Below are 15747 nucleotides of genomic sequence, written 5' to 3' on the forward strand. Positions count from 1 at the left end.
ACTTTGCTCTTCCATGCACTCCCACCACAATGTACTGTGGTGCCACAGGCCCAAAGGCAACAGGGCCAAGCACTCATGGACTGAAACCTCTGAAACCCAGAGCCAAAATAATAATGTGCTCCTATAAGTTGATTTTCTCAGGTATTTTGTCCCAGTGATGAAAAGCTGACTAACACACCAGGTCTACTTATCCTTGACTCTCTAATAGAGCAAGTATGTGTATTTGCCCTGGGGCACTTTTGTCTGCTGGGCTCCCTTCATCCTCAAGTCTGGCTCTTACAGCTTGCTCTCAGTATGAGGTAGGGAGGTAGGGTGTGACAAAGTTGGATGGGGGAATAGGTGGGATGTGTTAATTATAAGATCTGAGGACACATGCCAGCTAAATCTCAGGACCCCATATGTAGAAGTTCTCACAGGTTTCCATGAAATGAGGACAGTATAAAAGGATACAGACACCATGATGAGCTCACTACCACACCACTTCATGATAGCCTGCCCTGTGTTCCCCAGGGTATGCTTTTATTTTGATTTTGATTTTTTTTCTTCTCTTTTGTTCAGCCCATCCTCACTGTTTCTCCCTTATCCTCTACACTCACTTTTTCAAATTACTTTGTCACCATCTTTGGCTTGTTTCATTCAATTCTTAAAAATACATACATGCATACATACATACATACCATCACCATATTAATTTTTAAAAATTGGACTGGGCATATAGGTCAGTGGTAGAGTTTTCTGGTCCGTCCCCAGCACCAGAAAACAAATAAAAACCAAAACCTAAACACACATTCTTTGAGCTTAGGACAGCTGGTAGGCTGCATGAAGACTCATGATTCCTGGTTCAATGCCCAGGGACTCCCCACTCCTATCTCTGGGAGGTCAGTCTCCTTTATCCCTCCTTCTGGATCCTTTGGCCCAGGTTGCTTTCCTTGTAGACATTAAGTCTAACAAATTGGGGGGGTGTGCATTGCCCTGCCCTGTCATTCTGTGCTCACCAACCAACTCTTGAGCACTTTGATCCTCATGGGAGTTCCCTGGTGAGGGAAGTACTGACACATTCCTGGAACTAATGAGCTGGCAGTCTGCTCTACATCATAACCTGGAGCATTTGTTTATTGACCCAGGGAGTCTGAGTGTCTTAGTGTGCACTGGCAAGCCCAGTGTCCACACTGGCAAAGAAGAAAGTGACAGAAGACTCGCGTTTGGGGCTAGGAGATGGGCCTTGAAGCCTCCCTGGTCTTGGTGCCCCAGAGGGAAAAGTCTCAAAGGAGCACTTGACTTTGTAAAGTGGGGACCCTACAGACAGATTCACCTCAGTCAACTTTCCATCTACACCACTTTCCATTTCTTTCTTTTTTTTTTTTTTTTTTTGTACTGGGAATTGAATCCAGGACATTTATTTTGGACCTTGCACTTTCATGGCAGGCAATGTCACCTGGCTAAATCCCCAGCCCCTCCATTACTTTTAAATACAAAGCCACCTTCAAAAGCCACCAACAGTGTGTGTATGTGGCAGGGTTCAACACATAGAAATGCTCAGGAAAGATATCTAGTTACTGGTTAGTTCATTCATTACTTCAACTACACCCAGTTCTTAGACCCCACCTCCATCACTAGAAGCTGGATGTCACAAGGAGGCCAGGCTGGGCAAAGCAGACCCTTCTTTAAGAAACCAGGGCAAACATCACACATGTAGCCTCACCAATGCCCAAGAAGGAAGGTGAGGAAGAAGCACAGGGCAGGGTGGGGGAGCCCCACATGGTCCCCGGCCACAGCAGAATCCAGATTTCAGTAAACGAGGTCTATGTTGCAATTAGGCACCTGCAAGGAGGTTGGACTGCAGGGCTGACAAAAGGCAGGAGGAGACCTGGGTAGAGGGAAAGGAGCCCACCCATGGGAAGGGGGCAGGGAGAAAACCTAGATGGAGGAAAGGCAGGCATGAGGAAGGAAGGGAGAGGCAGGGGGCTGGTGTGCTGCTCTCTCTAAGGCCACACAAGTGGAGAGATGGAGAGGTCAGAAGACAAGATACAGGTGGCTGGGAGGGTTAGTCATATGGCACCAATCTGCTCTGAGACTGCCCGGTGAACCACTTGCAGAACCACCTCTGAGATTCTGGAGTATGCATGCCTATCCCCACCTTCTCCAGAGGCCAGTGTCCGATCTTCCCAGACTAAAGCTCTGCATAAATGGGGCTGCCTCTTCTGTCTAAATTTCCCTGGGGTCAGAGACAACTGGACTTTGAAGCTCCTGGGAAACTGGATAGTCTAAATCATAAATTAGGCCAGTGCTACAGGCCTATAACCCCAGCAACTTGAAAGGCTAAGGCAGGAGGATCATAATTTTGAGGCCAGCCTGGGAAACTAAGCCCAAAGGGCATAACATTGGGTTACAACCACTCATGCCATACTTTTCCACTAAAAATTTGTACTTTACCATAATGGTAGCCAGCTTTGCATCTCAGTACCTGTGCCTGGGGAGGGGGTACAGGAAGCAACCTTTGTGTTTATCTGCTTGGTATGATGAATGGCAAGGTGTGTGCACATGTGCAAAAGTGTCAAACTTGGATTTTTACTCACATAATGCTCTAACAAGTTTTGTGTATGTTTACCTGAGCATCACATGGAGTGACATGCACCCACACCACTCTTCTGTTATGAAAACATGTATTTTATCATAATGGAATGTGGATGTGATTCACAGTAGCTGTACCTGGGGAAAACAAAAACTCATTTGTGCATTCACCCACTTGGCAGATGTGTACAGGAGCTCCAAGGCAGCAACAGGTGAGTTTTACCCATGAAATGCTCATTGTTAAATTTCTGTGCATTTAGGATTTGGGTTTTTTTAATGTTTTCTTTTGATTTTTCTGATAGAAGTACCCCAATTCAGTACAGGGGCACGTGAAAAGTCAGATTTGCAAGTTTTGGAGGAGATCAAAAGTGAATCATCAGATTACTCATGCATAGATGATGATGATAATGACTTTGACATTGGCCATGTGAGCCAAAGTTCCTGTGACAGTGAAATGGAACAAGAATCAACTGATAAAGACACAGGGAATGAAGATCCGCTTGATTCAAATGATGAAGAAAACTGCAATGTGAATGCATATTTGACTAGTCAAAATATTTCAAAATAGTCATACAACCAAATGGAAAACACCAATGTTAGAACTAGGTCTGAAAATATAGTGAAGATCTTGGCAGGGGTGAAACCTATTGGACAGAATGCCAGCACTGCCATTCAGTGTTGGAAATTGTAACAGATGAAATGCTCCAAGATGTTGTGAAATACACAAAGGCTGAAATACAAGTAAAATGTTCTGTATGCACCAACAGCCATATTCAAAATGTATTTATTATGACACCTCACTAGCTGAACTGAAAGCATTAATAGGTCTGCTGTACTTACCAGGGATTTCTCATGGCAATAGCAGGAATGTAAAAGACTTATGGAAAAGTGATAGGTCAAAATCTGTCATAAAAGTTTATGCCCTTGTAGATGTAAAGACTTATTATTATGCTTGCAATTTAGAAATTTATCCTGGAACTCAACCACTAGCTCCTTTTACATATAGTAATAAACTGAATGATGTTGTGAACAGATTTGTTATTCTTAGCTCCCAAACTAATTGGACTGTGACATTATACAATTGGTTTATCAGCTTCCAATCAATGTTGCATTTGCTAACAGAGCACAAGTTGACCAGCACAGGAACTGTACACAGGAGCAAAGCAGATATTCCAAATGAAATTTTGCAATTTCAAAACAGACAATTGTATAGTACAATCTTTAGATTTCAGAAAGATTTACATTGGCCCTGTATATGGCAAAGAAAAACAAACTGGTAGTGCTGATGGAAATATTGATAGGGAAAACTGACAAAATGGAAGCCTGAGATGGAAACTTTCTACAACAAAACCAAAGGTGGAATAGATTTTGCTGATGAGTTAGATAGGATTTATGATGTCACTAAAATTACAAAGCATTGGCCAATGGTTGTGTTTTACTTGATCCTAAACATGTGTGGTACAAATAATTTGATAGCTTACAAAGAAAATAACAAGTGCAAAATACCATGAAGAGATTTTCTTAGAGGACTAGGACATTTTTATAGTTGATATTTATTCTAAATGCACAATACATATTAGAATTTCATACTTTATTTTTGATATTTTATGTTCCTGTTAACTACAGACTGTATAATAAGAACCTCCTGACAAAAACAGCAAGATCAGTGAGATATCAAGTATGTCCTACAAAAAAGCCAGGAAAGTGAAACACATGTGCTGTCAATGTAAGCAAATGTGTGTATGGAATGTGCTGTTGTCATGTATGAAGACTGCCTTAGGTGTGATAATTGAAGTAAAGATTTTTTTTTTTGGTACTGGGGATCGAACTCGGGTCCTTGTGCTTGCGCAGTGGGCAGCAAAACCACTGAGCTAAATCCCCAGCCCTAAAGAGTTTTTTTTTTTGTAGAGTGCTATTGGTATTTTCATTGTAGTTCATATAGGAATTTATTTCTGTTGTTATTTTTTAGACTTTAGACACCAAAAAATAGTTGATGTTGAAAATTTTGATACTTTTTTAATGAACACTCAATAAATATTAAAAATTCAATCCTTTATTTTTTGATATTTTTCCAATTAAGTACCCATTATTTTATATAATAAAACTCATAATTAAAATTAATAATTCATCAATAGAAATAGTCTAGATAATAAACGTGGGCATTATACACCCAAGTTTCTGCACTTTTATGACAAAATTTGCCTTATGCCACTCAGGCTAAGGGGACTCTGTCATGAAAAGGGCTGGAGGCATAGCTTAGCATTAGAGCATTTGCCTGGCATGCGTGGGCCTTGGGTTAAATCTACCTCCCAACACACACACACAAAAGAAGATCCTAGTCTATTGGGATCCATATGCTGGACAGGACAGTCTGATGGTTCTTTATACATGCCATCTCATGGGCTCTTCACAACACCCAGAGGGAGATGGTTCCCACTGGCCATAACACAGGCTCACAGAGGATAGTATTGGCCCCATACCCATCTGACACCTGGTCCATCAGTTAACAAACCTTACTAGCCAGCCCCCACTCTAGAGACCAGATATGGCACAGTGAGAAAGGGACAAAGTCCTCTTTTTTTTGAGGGGGGCGGGGATCGAACTTGGGACCTTGCACTTGCAAGGCAGGCAGCAGAACCACTGAGCTAAATCCCTGGCCCAGGACAAAGTCCTCTTAAGGTATTTGGAGAGGGAAAGAGAAACTCCAAGAAACAAATGGAAAAGTTCAAGTAATGACCAAGAATATTCAGTGATGGGCTGGGGATGTAGCTCAGAGGTAGAGCACTTGCCTAGCATGTGTGAGGGCCTGGGTTCCATCCCCAGCACACACAAAAAGAATATGCAAAGGTATTAAGAGAGTGGTGAGTGTGTGAGTGTGGGCACTACTCTGGCTGCAGAAGTCAGAGGCACAAAAAGAGGTTCAGCAGATCCTCACAAAAGGCCCGCCATGCAAACAGCAGTCAGAGCTGCTGTCCAGAGCCTGAGCAGGCAGTTGCTGCTAGAGCCCCATGGGTCGGGGAAGCTATGGGAAGATTCAGAGCAGAGGGCTGGGCAGGGGCCAGGCTCCTCTAGCCTTATAGGTCTTGGGGAGAGGGGACTCGAAGGCACTGAAAGGAACAGAGGTGGTCAGAGTGGAGGCTGTCCCTCAATGGCCAGCATAATGGTGAGGACATAGTAATGGACTGATTAATTCATGCACTTATTCAATTAATATTTACTGAGAACCTACTGTGTGGCTGATTCTGTCATAATCAGTGAACACAGCAAAGTCCTTGAGGTCTTAGAGCTGTTAAATAAAAATTACAGACCGAAGCATAGCGGCACATGCCTATAGTCCCAACTACTGGGGAGGCTGAGGAAGGAATATTACTTGACCTGAGAGTTCAGGACCAGTCTGTGCTCATAACAAGATTCTGTCTCAAAATGAAAAATAAATTAATTAAATAAATAAATAAATAAATAGATAGATAACAATAAGAAATTACAAGAGGATGTTGTTTGGGACTAAGCTCCTGCACTATGTCCTGAAAGACCAGGCTAAAAACCAAAATGGAGTTACTGTTGCTAAAGTTCTATATCACTATCCTGAAATTAAGCTATCTGATCTTCCAAGAAATAAAAATTAAAAGAAATAACAGCCAAATTGCCCAAACAGGCAATTTCAGTAAGCATAATAATGAAGTTCCCTCAGCCTTAATTCTTTCACAGAAAAGGTAACCTGAAGTAACCTGATGTTAACCAATCAGTTACTTTTCTATTATTCTGTCTCCCTGTACCCTCCATACAAGGCAAGAAACTTTGAAATGATCAATCTCCTTTTTGGGGATTGTTTCTGCTTTCTTCAGGCCCTCTTCTGTCCATAAAATAAACCTCTGCCCAGTTCACTGGAATTCGTGCTCTCTTTTACAGAATGAGCGTTCTGTTTTGTGGAAGGAAGTTGCCCAATGCCAGAAAGGAAAATAAAGCCGATTAAGATCATGAAACTAATTACTGTTCTTTTGTTCTTTGACAGAGCTTACGCTTTGGAGGTGCAGGGACGTGTGAGGTGATAAGGGGGCAAGGGAAGAGAATGGAGGAGCTGTCTCAGGTGTGGCAGTCATGGCAGACTTTTTTTTTTTTTCTTTTCTTTTTGGTACTGGGGATCGAACCTGGGTCCTTGAGCTTGAGCAGCAGGCAGCGAAACCACTGAGCTAAATCCCCGGCCTGATGGCAGACTTTCTGATGAGGTGAAATCTCAGCCCAGAACTCAAAAGGATGGTGAGTCTTACAATAAAAAAAAATGTTTTAAGGTGCTAGAGATGGAACCCAGGACCTGATACATGATAGGCAAGTGCTCTACCAGTGAGCTCCATCACCAGCCCAGACATGAACAACTTGAGGAAGAGCTTTTCAGGCAGAGCAAGCAGCAAATACAAAGGCCCAGGGAGGAGAGACTGCTTGTTGGCTGATTAATAGTGCTTTCCGATTCACTAATCAGTACCTGTGTACCGGTCATTAGCCTGGGGACTCTAGGGAATGTGCCTGGATCTTTCCCTTAGAGCAAGGTGGTCAGAACTGTGTGATCTGGGCCACTTCCTCCCTTTACAGCACCCTTCTTCCCCCAAGCAAGGCATTTAAATAGGAGTGGGGCAAGCACAGGTATTGAATCTATCACACTGTCTGGAGTACAGGCAGAGAAATCTAAGGAAGAGGCAGGTTTTGCGCTGTCCCAGAGCCTACCACTCAAACCTGTGCCGTTTCTGCCTTTAACACAAGGAAAGCCCACCCTCTCCTTCACCCATCCCCCTCGCATCTGCTTTGAGCCCCATGACACTGAGACTCTCCCTTCTCAGGACACTCGTGTGGTGAGCACTTTGCCTCTCTCACTATCCCCAGGGGTAGGGAGGACACGAGGGGAGTCTGTGGATGCCTCCTTTCCTGGCTCTGCTCCAGGCCCAAAGCCAAGGGTCCTAGAATCTCAGCACTATCTCCATCCAGATTCCAGGCCCCCATGCTGGGCCTTCTCCTGGGCATCCGTGATGGAAACTTGCTAGTCATTTCCTCATTATTCCTAGGTCATTTCTCTTCCCTAGTCGTCCTGCTGACAAACATGTTGTTCTAACTTCTACTGATTTAAGAATTTTCTATGCTTAGTATGACAGGGATACAAAGTATGGCAGGCAAACTCTTTCCAAACACACCTGACCACACATGAAATCCTACAAGGCACTGGCTGGGTGCAGACTACCCAACCTGACAATTCTTTCAGATTTGCATCTGGGCACTGGCCTCCTGGTCAGGTGAAATGATGCGACCCAGAAAGAAGGTCCTGTCCACAGAGCATTGTAGGGCACCATGAAAGGACCCCTAATGGAGCCACCTCTTCCTTTCCCATGTGAGTCCCTCCCCTGGAACCCAGGGCTGTCCAGGGAGGAGACCTGGTTTCTGCGAGCCTTGACTGGGGAGAAGGCAGAGAGTCCCAGTGCAGAGGCTGGGCTGGTAAGGCCTGGTCAGCTGACCTTGCCTCAGCTCTGTGGTTCTCAAAACCTGGCCCTCAGACCAGCAGCATCAAGGTTACCAGAGGTCTCATCCCAGACCCACTGAGTCAGAAACTCTGGGGATGAGCCCAGCAAACCATGTTTGAACAAGCCGCCCCCCCACCCCCACCCCGCCGAGCGATGCTGATGCAGAATGGTGACAAGAACTCAGGCTTGGGCTGAGAAGACCAAGGGTCAAAGTCCTCCCAGCCCTGGACCTCCAATGCTCCACTGGCCAAGCCCTAGGACTGGTGGGATATTGTAAGGTCTCTCAGAGAATGATGTAATCCCAGGAACAGCTAAGTGGAGATGCATCTCTAACTTCCTCATATAGCTCTTATGGGTGGAGAGAGTAAATGCAGTCACTTTGAATGTCCTTGGGTAAAGTCACAAGGGAGCTGGCTACTTGAGTGAGCTAGAGCATTTAGTTTCCTCAATTTAAGAATCTTGCATTATCTCAGGCAGGAACCCCAGCCCACCACACAGTCCCCCACAACTGACAAGGGTAGTAGGAAAGCCAACTGGAATCTGCCGCCCCAACCTCACCTCTTTTTTGGAAAGGGAGTATCTTGGCCCATCTGCCAACCCACACTGGGCTTTGTGCAAGGAGTCCACCCTTGAGCTATACCTCCAGCCCCACAACTGGCGTTTTGAGCTGGTTGTTTCATCCTCTAGAAGGTTCTACGCCCTTAACACTTAACAACCACCTAGCAAGGGCCCAACCTATGGCATGCATGCATTATCTCACTGATTAAGGAGGGTCTGTATGTTCAGCAAGCAGCCCAAGGTCACACAGCTGGTGGTGAAGGCAACAGTGGGCCCGAATCTCCTCCCTTTGGACCCTCCTTCTCCGCCTGGCCAGCTGGGGCTGGAACCAAATCCTTGACCGGCGGCAGTCCCAGCCCTCGAGGAATTTGCTCTTCTGGCCGAAGCCGAAGCCTTGCTTCAGGGATCCAGGAAGTCACCCCAGTTCTCCTCCTTCGAACCCAGGGCACCGCGACTCCTGCAGGTGGGGCTCTGCCCTGCGCTCAGGGGTGTGGGGGCTGCTCCTGGGGGTCTGCTTCCGGCAGCCCACGCTGACTCAGCGCCACCTGGGCCGCAGGGGTTAGGGGCCGGCCAAGCCCGCCCGGTGAACTGCGCGGCTGCTAATCCCCGCCCTCGCCGCGCGGCGCAGCGCGGTGCAGAGCGGGGAGAGGTCGTGGCCGGCGTCCGCGCCGCAGCCCAGCAGCAGGAGGGAGCGCAGCATGACCGCCATTGGTGTGCAGGTACCCCAGGGCCCGGGTCCGAGCCTGAGGGGAAGGGATGGGGGAGGGACCCCGCACCCACATTCACGCCAACCGTGGGGGCTGCCGCGAGCCCGCCGGCACAGAGGCTCTGAGGGAGGCGATCTGGGGGCACTCGCCCCCCAACACTGCCCTCGCTGTGCAGTACCCCCTCCCCCTGGCTTCTGCGAGCACCCGCGTCTCCCAGACTTCCGGGGGAGGGTTTCCCGATTTCTTTCGGGGGTCGCCTGCGATCTGTCAGTTGAGTGCAGCCTAGGGATCCCGCCTAAAAAAATGAGGTATCTGGGCCTGGGGAGGGAGGACAGAATGGACTTGCAAAGTTAGACTGGACTTATGTAACGGGACGCCCTCAGAAACTTGGAACTTCTACGGGCGGGTTCTAGAAAGACCTATCTCCCCAGATCCGCGTGTCGGGTGCGGGGGTGCGGGCGGACTTTCTGGGGGCCGCACACCCCGGAGAGGAGGCTCCAGCGAAGGGAGCCGCACTTCCCCGCAGGGTTGGCTTCTTAGAGCAAGGCAAGACGTTTATGTTGGCTAAGGACCTACACATTCCTGCCCGGCGGAAGGGAAGCCCGCGGTGTCGGGGTGGTGGGCTGATAATGTGCAGCGAGCTTCCTGAGCTGCTAAACTGTCCTGTCCTAATGATTATGAGATGACGGCCTTCAAGTCCTCAGACCCTCTGGACACTGATAATGTGACATACTGTTCTGCTCCTTTTATCATGATAATTATTTGAGATAGGGTCTTGCTCTGTTGCTCAAGCTAACCTCCAGCTCCTGGGGACAAGTGATCCTCCCGCCTCACCCTCCAGAGCAGCTGGGATTATAAGGAGCACCACCTGCCTTGGCTCTACCCTTTCTACAGATGAGAAACTGAAGCTCAGAAGTAACCTGTCCACAGTGTCCAGCTGACTGACAGAATCAAGATTCAAACCAAGGACTTCCTGCCTCCAAATCCTGGTTGTCCCTTCTTAGAAATGACATCCACAGCCACCCCCCAAATCCCTTTTAACCAGGACCCAGCTGTTTAATGGTGGAGAGGGCAGGATTCAGTAAATTCCAACTCTGTCCTGAGGCTTAGGCAGCATCATCTCCAGTGGGAAGAAGAGGACAGGTGGGGAGGAGGGTGGGACCAGGTGTGGTGTTCCTCGAAGGAGTTTATGATCCAGCTAAGGAGGGAGAGACTGATAAACAAGGAATAGAGTGGGGGAAATGAGCCTAAATTAAGACGGGCAAAAGCCTTGAGTAGGATTAACTTCAGCCCTGCAGGAGAAAGGAGCACTTGGAGCTGGGCTAAGGAGGTGGAGGAGGACAGAGCCAGGTGAGAAGAGCTGAACTGTCTGCAGGCGGTGGAGGATGTGGTCAAGCCAAGCAGCTCTACTTTGAGCTGGGGGAGGCAACAGAGCACTCTGCCCTAGCTGGGCCAGCCTGGTACTTGCCCCCACATGCAGGACCACTTAGCCAAGAGCTTCATTCCCACAAATAATCTTAGAAAGTAAATATGTTGTCTCCATTCATAGGTGAGTGAGCAGGGCAGGGGGATAAAGGACAAAGCTAAGAGCAAGCTTATGCAGGTCATGCAGGTGGGGTGGGCTGAACTCAGGCTGAAAGCTGAGGTGGGTGGGCTGACTTGTGGAAGAAGTCCCAGAATGTTGGTGGCAATGGTGTTGGTGTCACCTGGGCCTGGGCAGAGTGGCTGTTGAAGGACAGCACCTATGGGAGCCATGTTGGTGGTAGGAAAATAAGAAAGAGCCCAGCATATCTACTTGGGGTTGCCCTTGGTTGAGGGGAGCATGTGAGGCCCTGGGTTATGGCGAAAGACGTGAACACAGCCTGGCACTTAGTAGGCCTTTAGTGTCAAGGGATCCTTATTTCACAGGTCACTAGGACTCACCTAGGGTCACAGTTGAAAAAGGGAAACATGCATTTTTAAAAAAAATCTATGGAAGAAATCACCACCCTCACATTGAAGAGATAGCCCTAATGTACAGCACTGGGGCCCCAGGCTAGAGACTGGCATCCTCTCCTCCCTCCCTTCCTTCCTGCCCTTCCACTGAGCTGCCGCCACCAAGCTGCCCCCAGGAGGGACTTTTGGGCCCTGATCACTGAGAGCTGGTGAGGTGCTGGCAGCATGGGTGTGAGGTGCCAGGTGGTTTGGAACAAAGACTGCAGTGGGCACTGTTGTTACTCATATTAATCACTCTTCCAAATTGAAAGCTGTCTACGTGCCACGTGTCTTTATGTACACAATCTCATTTAATCCTTGGGAGTTTTACTGATGGTAAATGAAGCCCTGTTTGGAGGCAGGAGGGGCATAGATGAACTGAGATGAGCTGTTTTCTCTTTGTGATCCCAGGGTGATGTCTTGTGGCCTGGAGATTAAAGTCCAGTCTGGGCCCAGGAGAGGCGGGGCTGAGGAAGGCACAGGACGTGCCTGTTTTCCAGTGTGGTGTCTAGGGTCAAAAGGTTTATGGGTCCTGTGGTCTTGTGACTTGTTCTCTGCAACTGGGGCTTTTCCATCTCCAGCCATATCAATCTCTGGGGACATTGTAACCTTGAGCTTCCTCAGAGTCACTGCTTTCCTACAGGTGTCACCAACTTCTAGTGATAGATGAGAAACTGAGGGCCAAAGAGGTTAAGAAATTACCCTCTCTCTTGGTTGGTGCTGTAGACCTGGAAGTGCAATATTTAAAGTTTCCTTGGGTGTGTTTCTTACTTGTAGATCCTCTTTCTTTTTTCCTAATGAAATTCAATACAGACTCCTAGATCCCAGTTTTTTAGTTGAAGTGAGGAAGGGCACCCAGAGCCAGGCTGCTCAGCTTTCCCTACCACCCTGCTGCAGTACTTGGAGCCCCTCCAGGAAACCAGGGACACAGTTTGAGAACCACAGCCCACAGTCCTACCTGGGTGCTCTTTGCAGCACCCCAGGACCCTAGAAGTGCTGGGCCTAGTTCTGGCACAGCCCTTTGGGCATCCCTCTGTACTCATATCCTCATCTTCAACAGTGACACTGAGCCCCTAGCACCAAGACCCTGTACTTAGAAGGTCCCAGTGAATAGTTCTTAGCTAAGTAGATTCCACCTCTTGCACGTAGTCTTTATCACTTTTCTCATTGCTGAGACACAATACCCAACACCTACAACTTAAAGGAGGAGAGGTTTATTTTGACTCATGTTTTCAGTCCATGGTTGGCTGGCTCCAGGCAGAAATTGCATGGCAGAAGGGCCCAGGTAGAAGACAGCTGCTCACCCAGGAAACAGAAAGCAAAGGGAGGATCCAGCAAGGGAGATAACACCCTTTCAGGTCACACCCCCAGTGGCCCGTCTCTAAGCAGGCCCCACTTCCTAACAGCACACTCAGATGCTGAACTTAGTGGGTGAATCCTCTGATGTGAATACCACCTCCATGATCCAATCATCTTCCAAAAGACCTGCCTCTGAGCACATGAGAGTTTTGGGGGACATCTAGATCTAAACCGTAACACGCACTGTACAGTTGTCTGGAAAGCTGTAACAGGCATTACTAGAATTCAGGTGAGTGATGTCAGGCAATCGCCTGCCATATGCGTGACATAGTTTCCTTTTTTACATACCCTCCATGGAGTGTCCCTCCTCTACCAACCTCATAGGTTTAAGAAGAAAATAGGTTGCTACCTAGGCAGGCATGCTGACAGCAAACCACATCCTTATTCCTGTATCCCTGGTTGAACTGAGGCACCACTGTATCAGGACACCCTAATAGACAGCTTTTCGAGGATGCTGACTGAAGAGTCTCCCAGGAGCCAGGCTCTGTCTTGCATCTAGCATGGAGAGATGTGGCCCACACTTGCCCCTGAAGTGTCAGGGTCTCCTTTCTCCATTCTTCTGGTTTCACGCAGTGACTGCACATGTGGACGATATACTTTGCTTACCTCCCAAAACAAGGGTGTAACCTGCTCCCATACACACTATAAAAAGTAATTTAACTTATGACAGGGCAGGAGAAATGGTTTAAAGGGAGCTTCATATGGAAGTGACCCTTCACTAACCCATGGGTCTTCCTCCAGCATGTTCTGAATGCACAGGTCAAACATTGTGCCAGGTACCGGGGACACACAGTGTCTGGACATGAGGGCCTTTCCCTCTGGAGGATATGTCCAAGTGAGACAGATAAGATGTCACTTCAAAACAGATAAGAATGGTAAAACAGACAGGGTGCCTGGCAGAGAATGCCAGCAGCGACTGCACTAGGTTGGATGGATGTGAAGGGCCTCTGCAAGGAGGTGACTTTGCTTGATGGTACATACCTGTAATCCCTGCACTCTGGGAAGCTAAGGCATGAGGATCAAAAGTTTGAGTATGGGCAACTAAGCAACTTAGCAAGACCCCTGTCTTAACATCAATTTTTTTTTTAAAAAAAGTTGGGAATGTCACTCAGTGGGAAGGTACTCGGCTCAGTCCAGTACCATGAAAAATAATAAACAGTCCCAAAAGATGGAGAAAAGGAGTTGTCCTTAAGAGGTGGGGCTGCTGCAGAAGAGCCTATTGAGCAGAGGGGTCAGGAGGTCTGAAGGAAGAAAGTTCTAGGTATGGAAATAGGGCAGCCATGGTGTCTGAGTATGGTGGGAGGAAGAGTATACTAGGAAGTGAAGTTGGAGAGGGAAGCAGGTGGGTCTCGTAGGGCTTGTGGCTGTGGTAAGCAGTTTTACTCTTTGTAGCATTTCTTTCTTTGTCTTTGTGGGTCAGGGATTGGGAGTTGTGCCAGTGAGACAGGAGACACCACACTGCACATGGAACTCTCAGACTGAAAGACCGAGGAGATGGAGATGCTCCCCTCCAATACTGAGACCAGTCAGGTGGTTCTTCATACCTAGAAGCTGCTAAAAGACACTTGTTGGCCAGCTCTGGGTGGTGTAAGGCTGAGTGAGGCTGAAGGGCAAGTTGTAGGCATCACTTTGAGGATTCAGAAAACAAAATAATAACATGGAGACCTAGACCAAATACAGAAAATGCAAGACCAAGTGGGTATGGGTTAAGATAAAACTAGATGTGCACTGAACAAGAAAACCTAACCTTATGTATGGACATGCTAATGGCTCACTGCTTCGTACAGCACTGTAGTCCTGCTAGGCAGTGTTCTTATTTTGTGTACAAAGAAGCTGAGGCAGGCTACATGCCCGAGGTCACTCAAGCCAGGCAAGACAGGTTTTTTTAAATTAAGAGCTGCATAGGGTTTGTGGGTCAATTTGGAATTTTCATCCAGTGTTGAGATCATAAAAGGAAGAATGGTAAGGGAATAATCAGGGCCTGGTTGGATTCTGACAGCCAGTGCTTACAAGTCTAGATGGAAGGTAGAAAGAGGAAAGCCCTCAATGAGGCTGGGTCTGTGCTGTGGAAGCTAAGATGTGGTGGGGGTTCCAGGGTTCCTGTGAGATCCAAGCAAAGAACAGGGCTCTGGGGCATGTTTAGAGTCTTCCTTAGGGAGGTTGGGGAGTGTGTGGCTCAGGGTCCTCGCTGACACTGCTTCCTTTGGCGTCTTTCAGGCCCAGAGGCCATCGGGCCAGAGGAAGCCCCACCGGTCCTTCTTTGAGTCCTTCATCCGGACCCTCATCATTGTGTGTACCGCCCTAGCTGTGGTCCTCTCTTCCATCTCCATCTGTGATGGCCATTGGCTCCTGGATGAGGACCGTCTCTTTGGGCTATGGCACTTCTGCACCATCACCAACCAGAGTAGGCCACACTGCCTCCGAGACCTGAGCCAGGCCCATGTGCCTGGGCTGGCTGTGGGTGTGGGCCTGTCCCGCAGTGTGGGTGCCATGGCTGTTGTGGCTGCCATCTTTGGCCTGGAGCTTCTCATGGTGTCCCAGGTGTGTGACAACATCTACTCTCGGCGCAAGTGGGCCATTGGTTCCTGCCTCCTCCTGGTCTCCTTCATCCTGTCCTCAGCAGGACTCTTGAGTTTTGTGATCCTCCTCAGGAATCAGGTCACGCTCATCGGCATTACGTTGATGTTTTGGTGTGAATTTACAGCCTCTTTCCTCTTCTTCCTGAATGCTATCAGTGGCCTTCACATCAACAGCATTACCCAGCCCTGGAACCAGCTAAGAAAACCCTAGGGCCCTCTCTGGAGACCTCTGTTTCTACAAGAAAATGTGATCCAGATGAGAATTTTCCAACATGTGACCTCTGGTGCAGATGGAGTGTTACCATGACCTTGAAGCTGCTGCCTTTTAGCCCCTAAGCTCAGAGTTGTCTGCCAGAAATGGCCCAGGGCCCTCTGCAGCTGGTTGCAAGGGCCAGAGGCTAGGAGTGTGCCTCAGTACCACCAGCTGCACAGGTTTGGCCAAGCTATCAGGGTGTTGATTTCAAAAGAAAAAAGTATTAAAACACTTTTCTTGAA

At 47.9% G+C, this 15747-nt stretch overlaps 1 protein-coding gene across 2 annotated transcripts; it reads left to right on the top strand.

Moving 5' to 3' along the window:
* Positions 1-8972: 8972 nt before the first annotated feature.
* Positions 8973-15747, top strand: Tmem37 (transmembrane protein 37). Of its 2 annotated transcripts, none has more exons than XM_004836055.4 (2): positions 8973-9352; positions 14891-15747. In XM_004836055.4, the coding sequence occupies exons 1-2, from the start codon at positions 9332-9334 to the stop codon at positions 15461-15463; spliced, it is 594 nt and encodes a 197-aa protein (XP_004836112.1). In that variant the 5' UTR covers positions 8973-9331; the 3' UTR covers positions 15464-15747. The 2 variants fall into 2 exon arrangements, with proteins under 2 accessions (XP_004836112.1, XP_087054192.1); XM_087198066.1 differs by lacking the exon at positions 8973-9352 and adding an exon at positions 10377-14203.

This window comes from Heterocephalus glaber, unplaced genomic scaffold, assembly GCF_053883595.1.
Source record: "Heterocephalus glaber isolate CG9 unplaced genomic scaffold, H.glaber_assembly_v1.0 deba00000347, whole genome shotgun sequence".
NCBI classification, from domain to species: Eukaryota; Metazoa; Chordata; class Mammalia; order Rodentia; family Bathyergidae; genus Heterocephalus; species Heterocephalus glaber.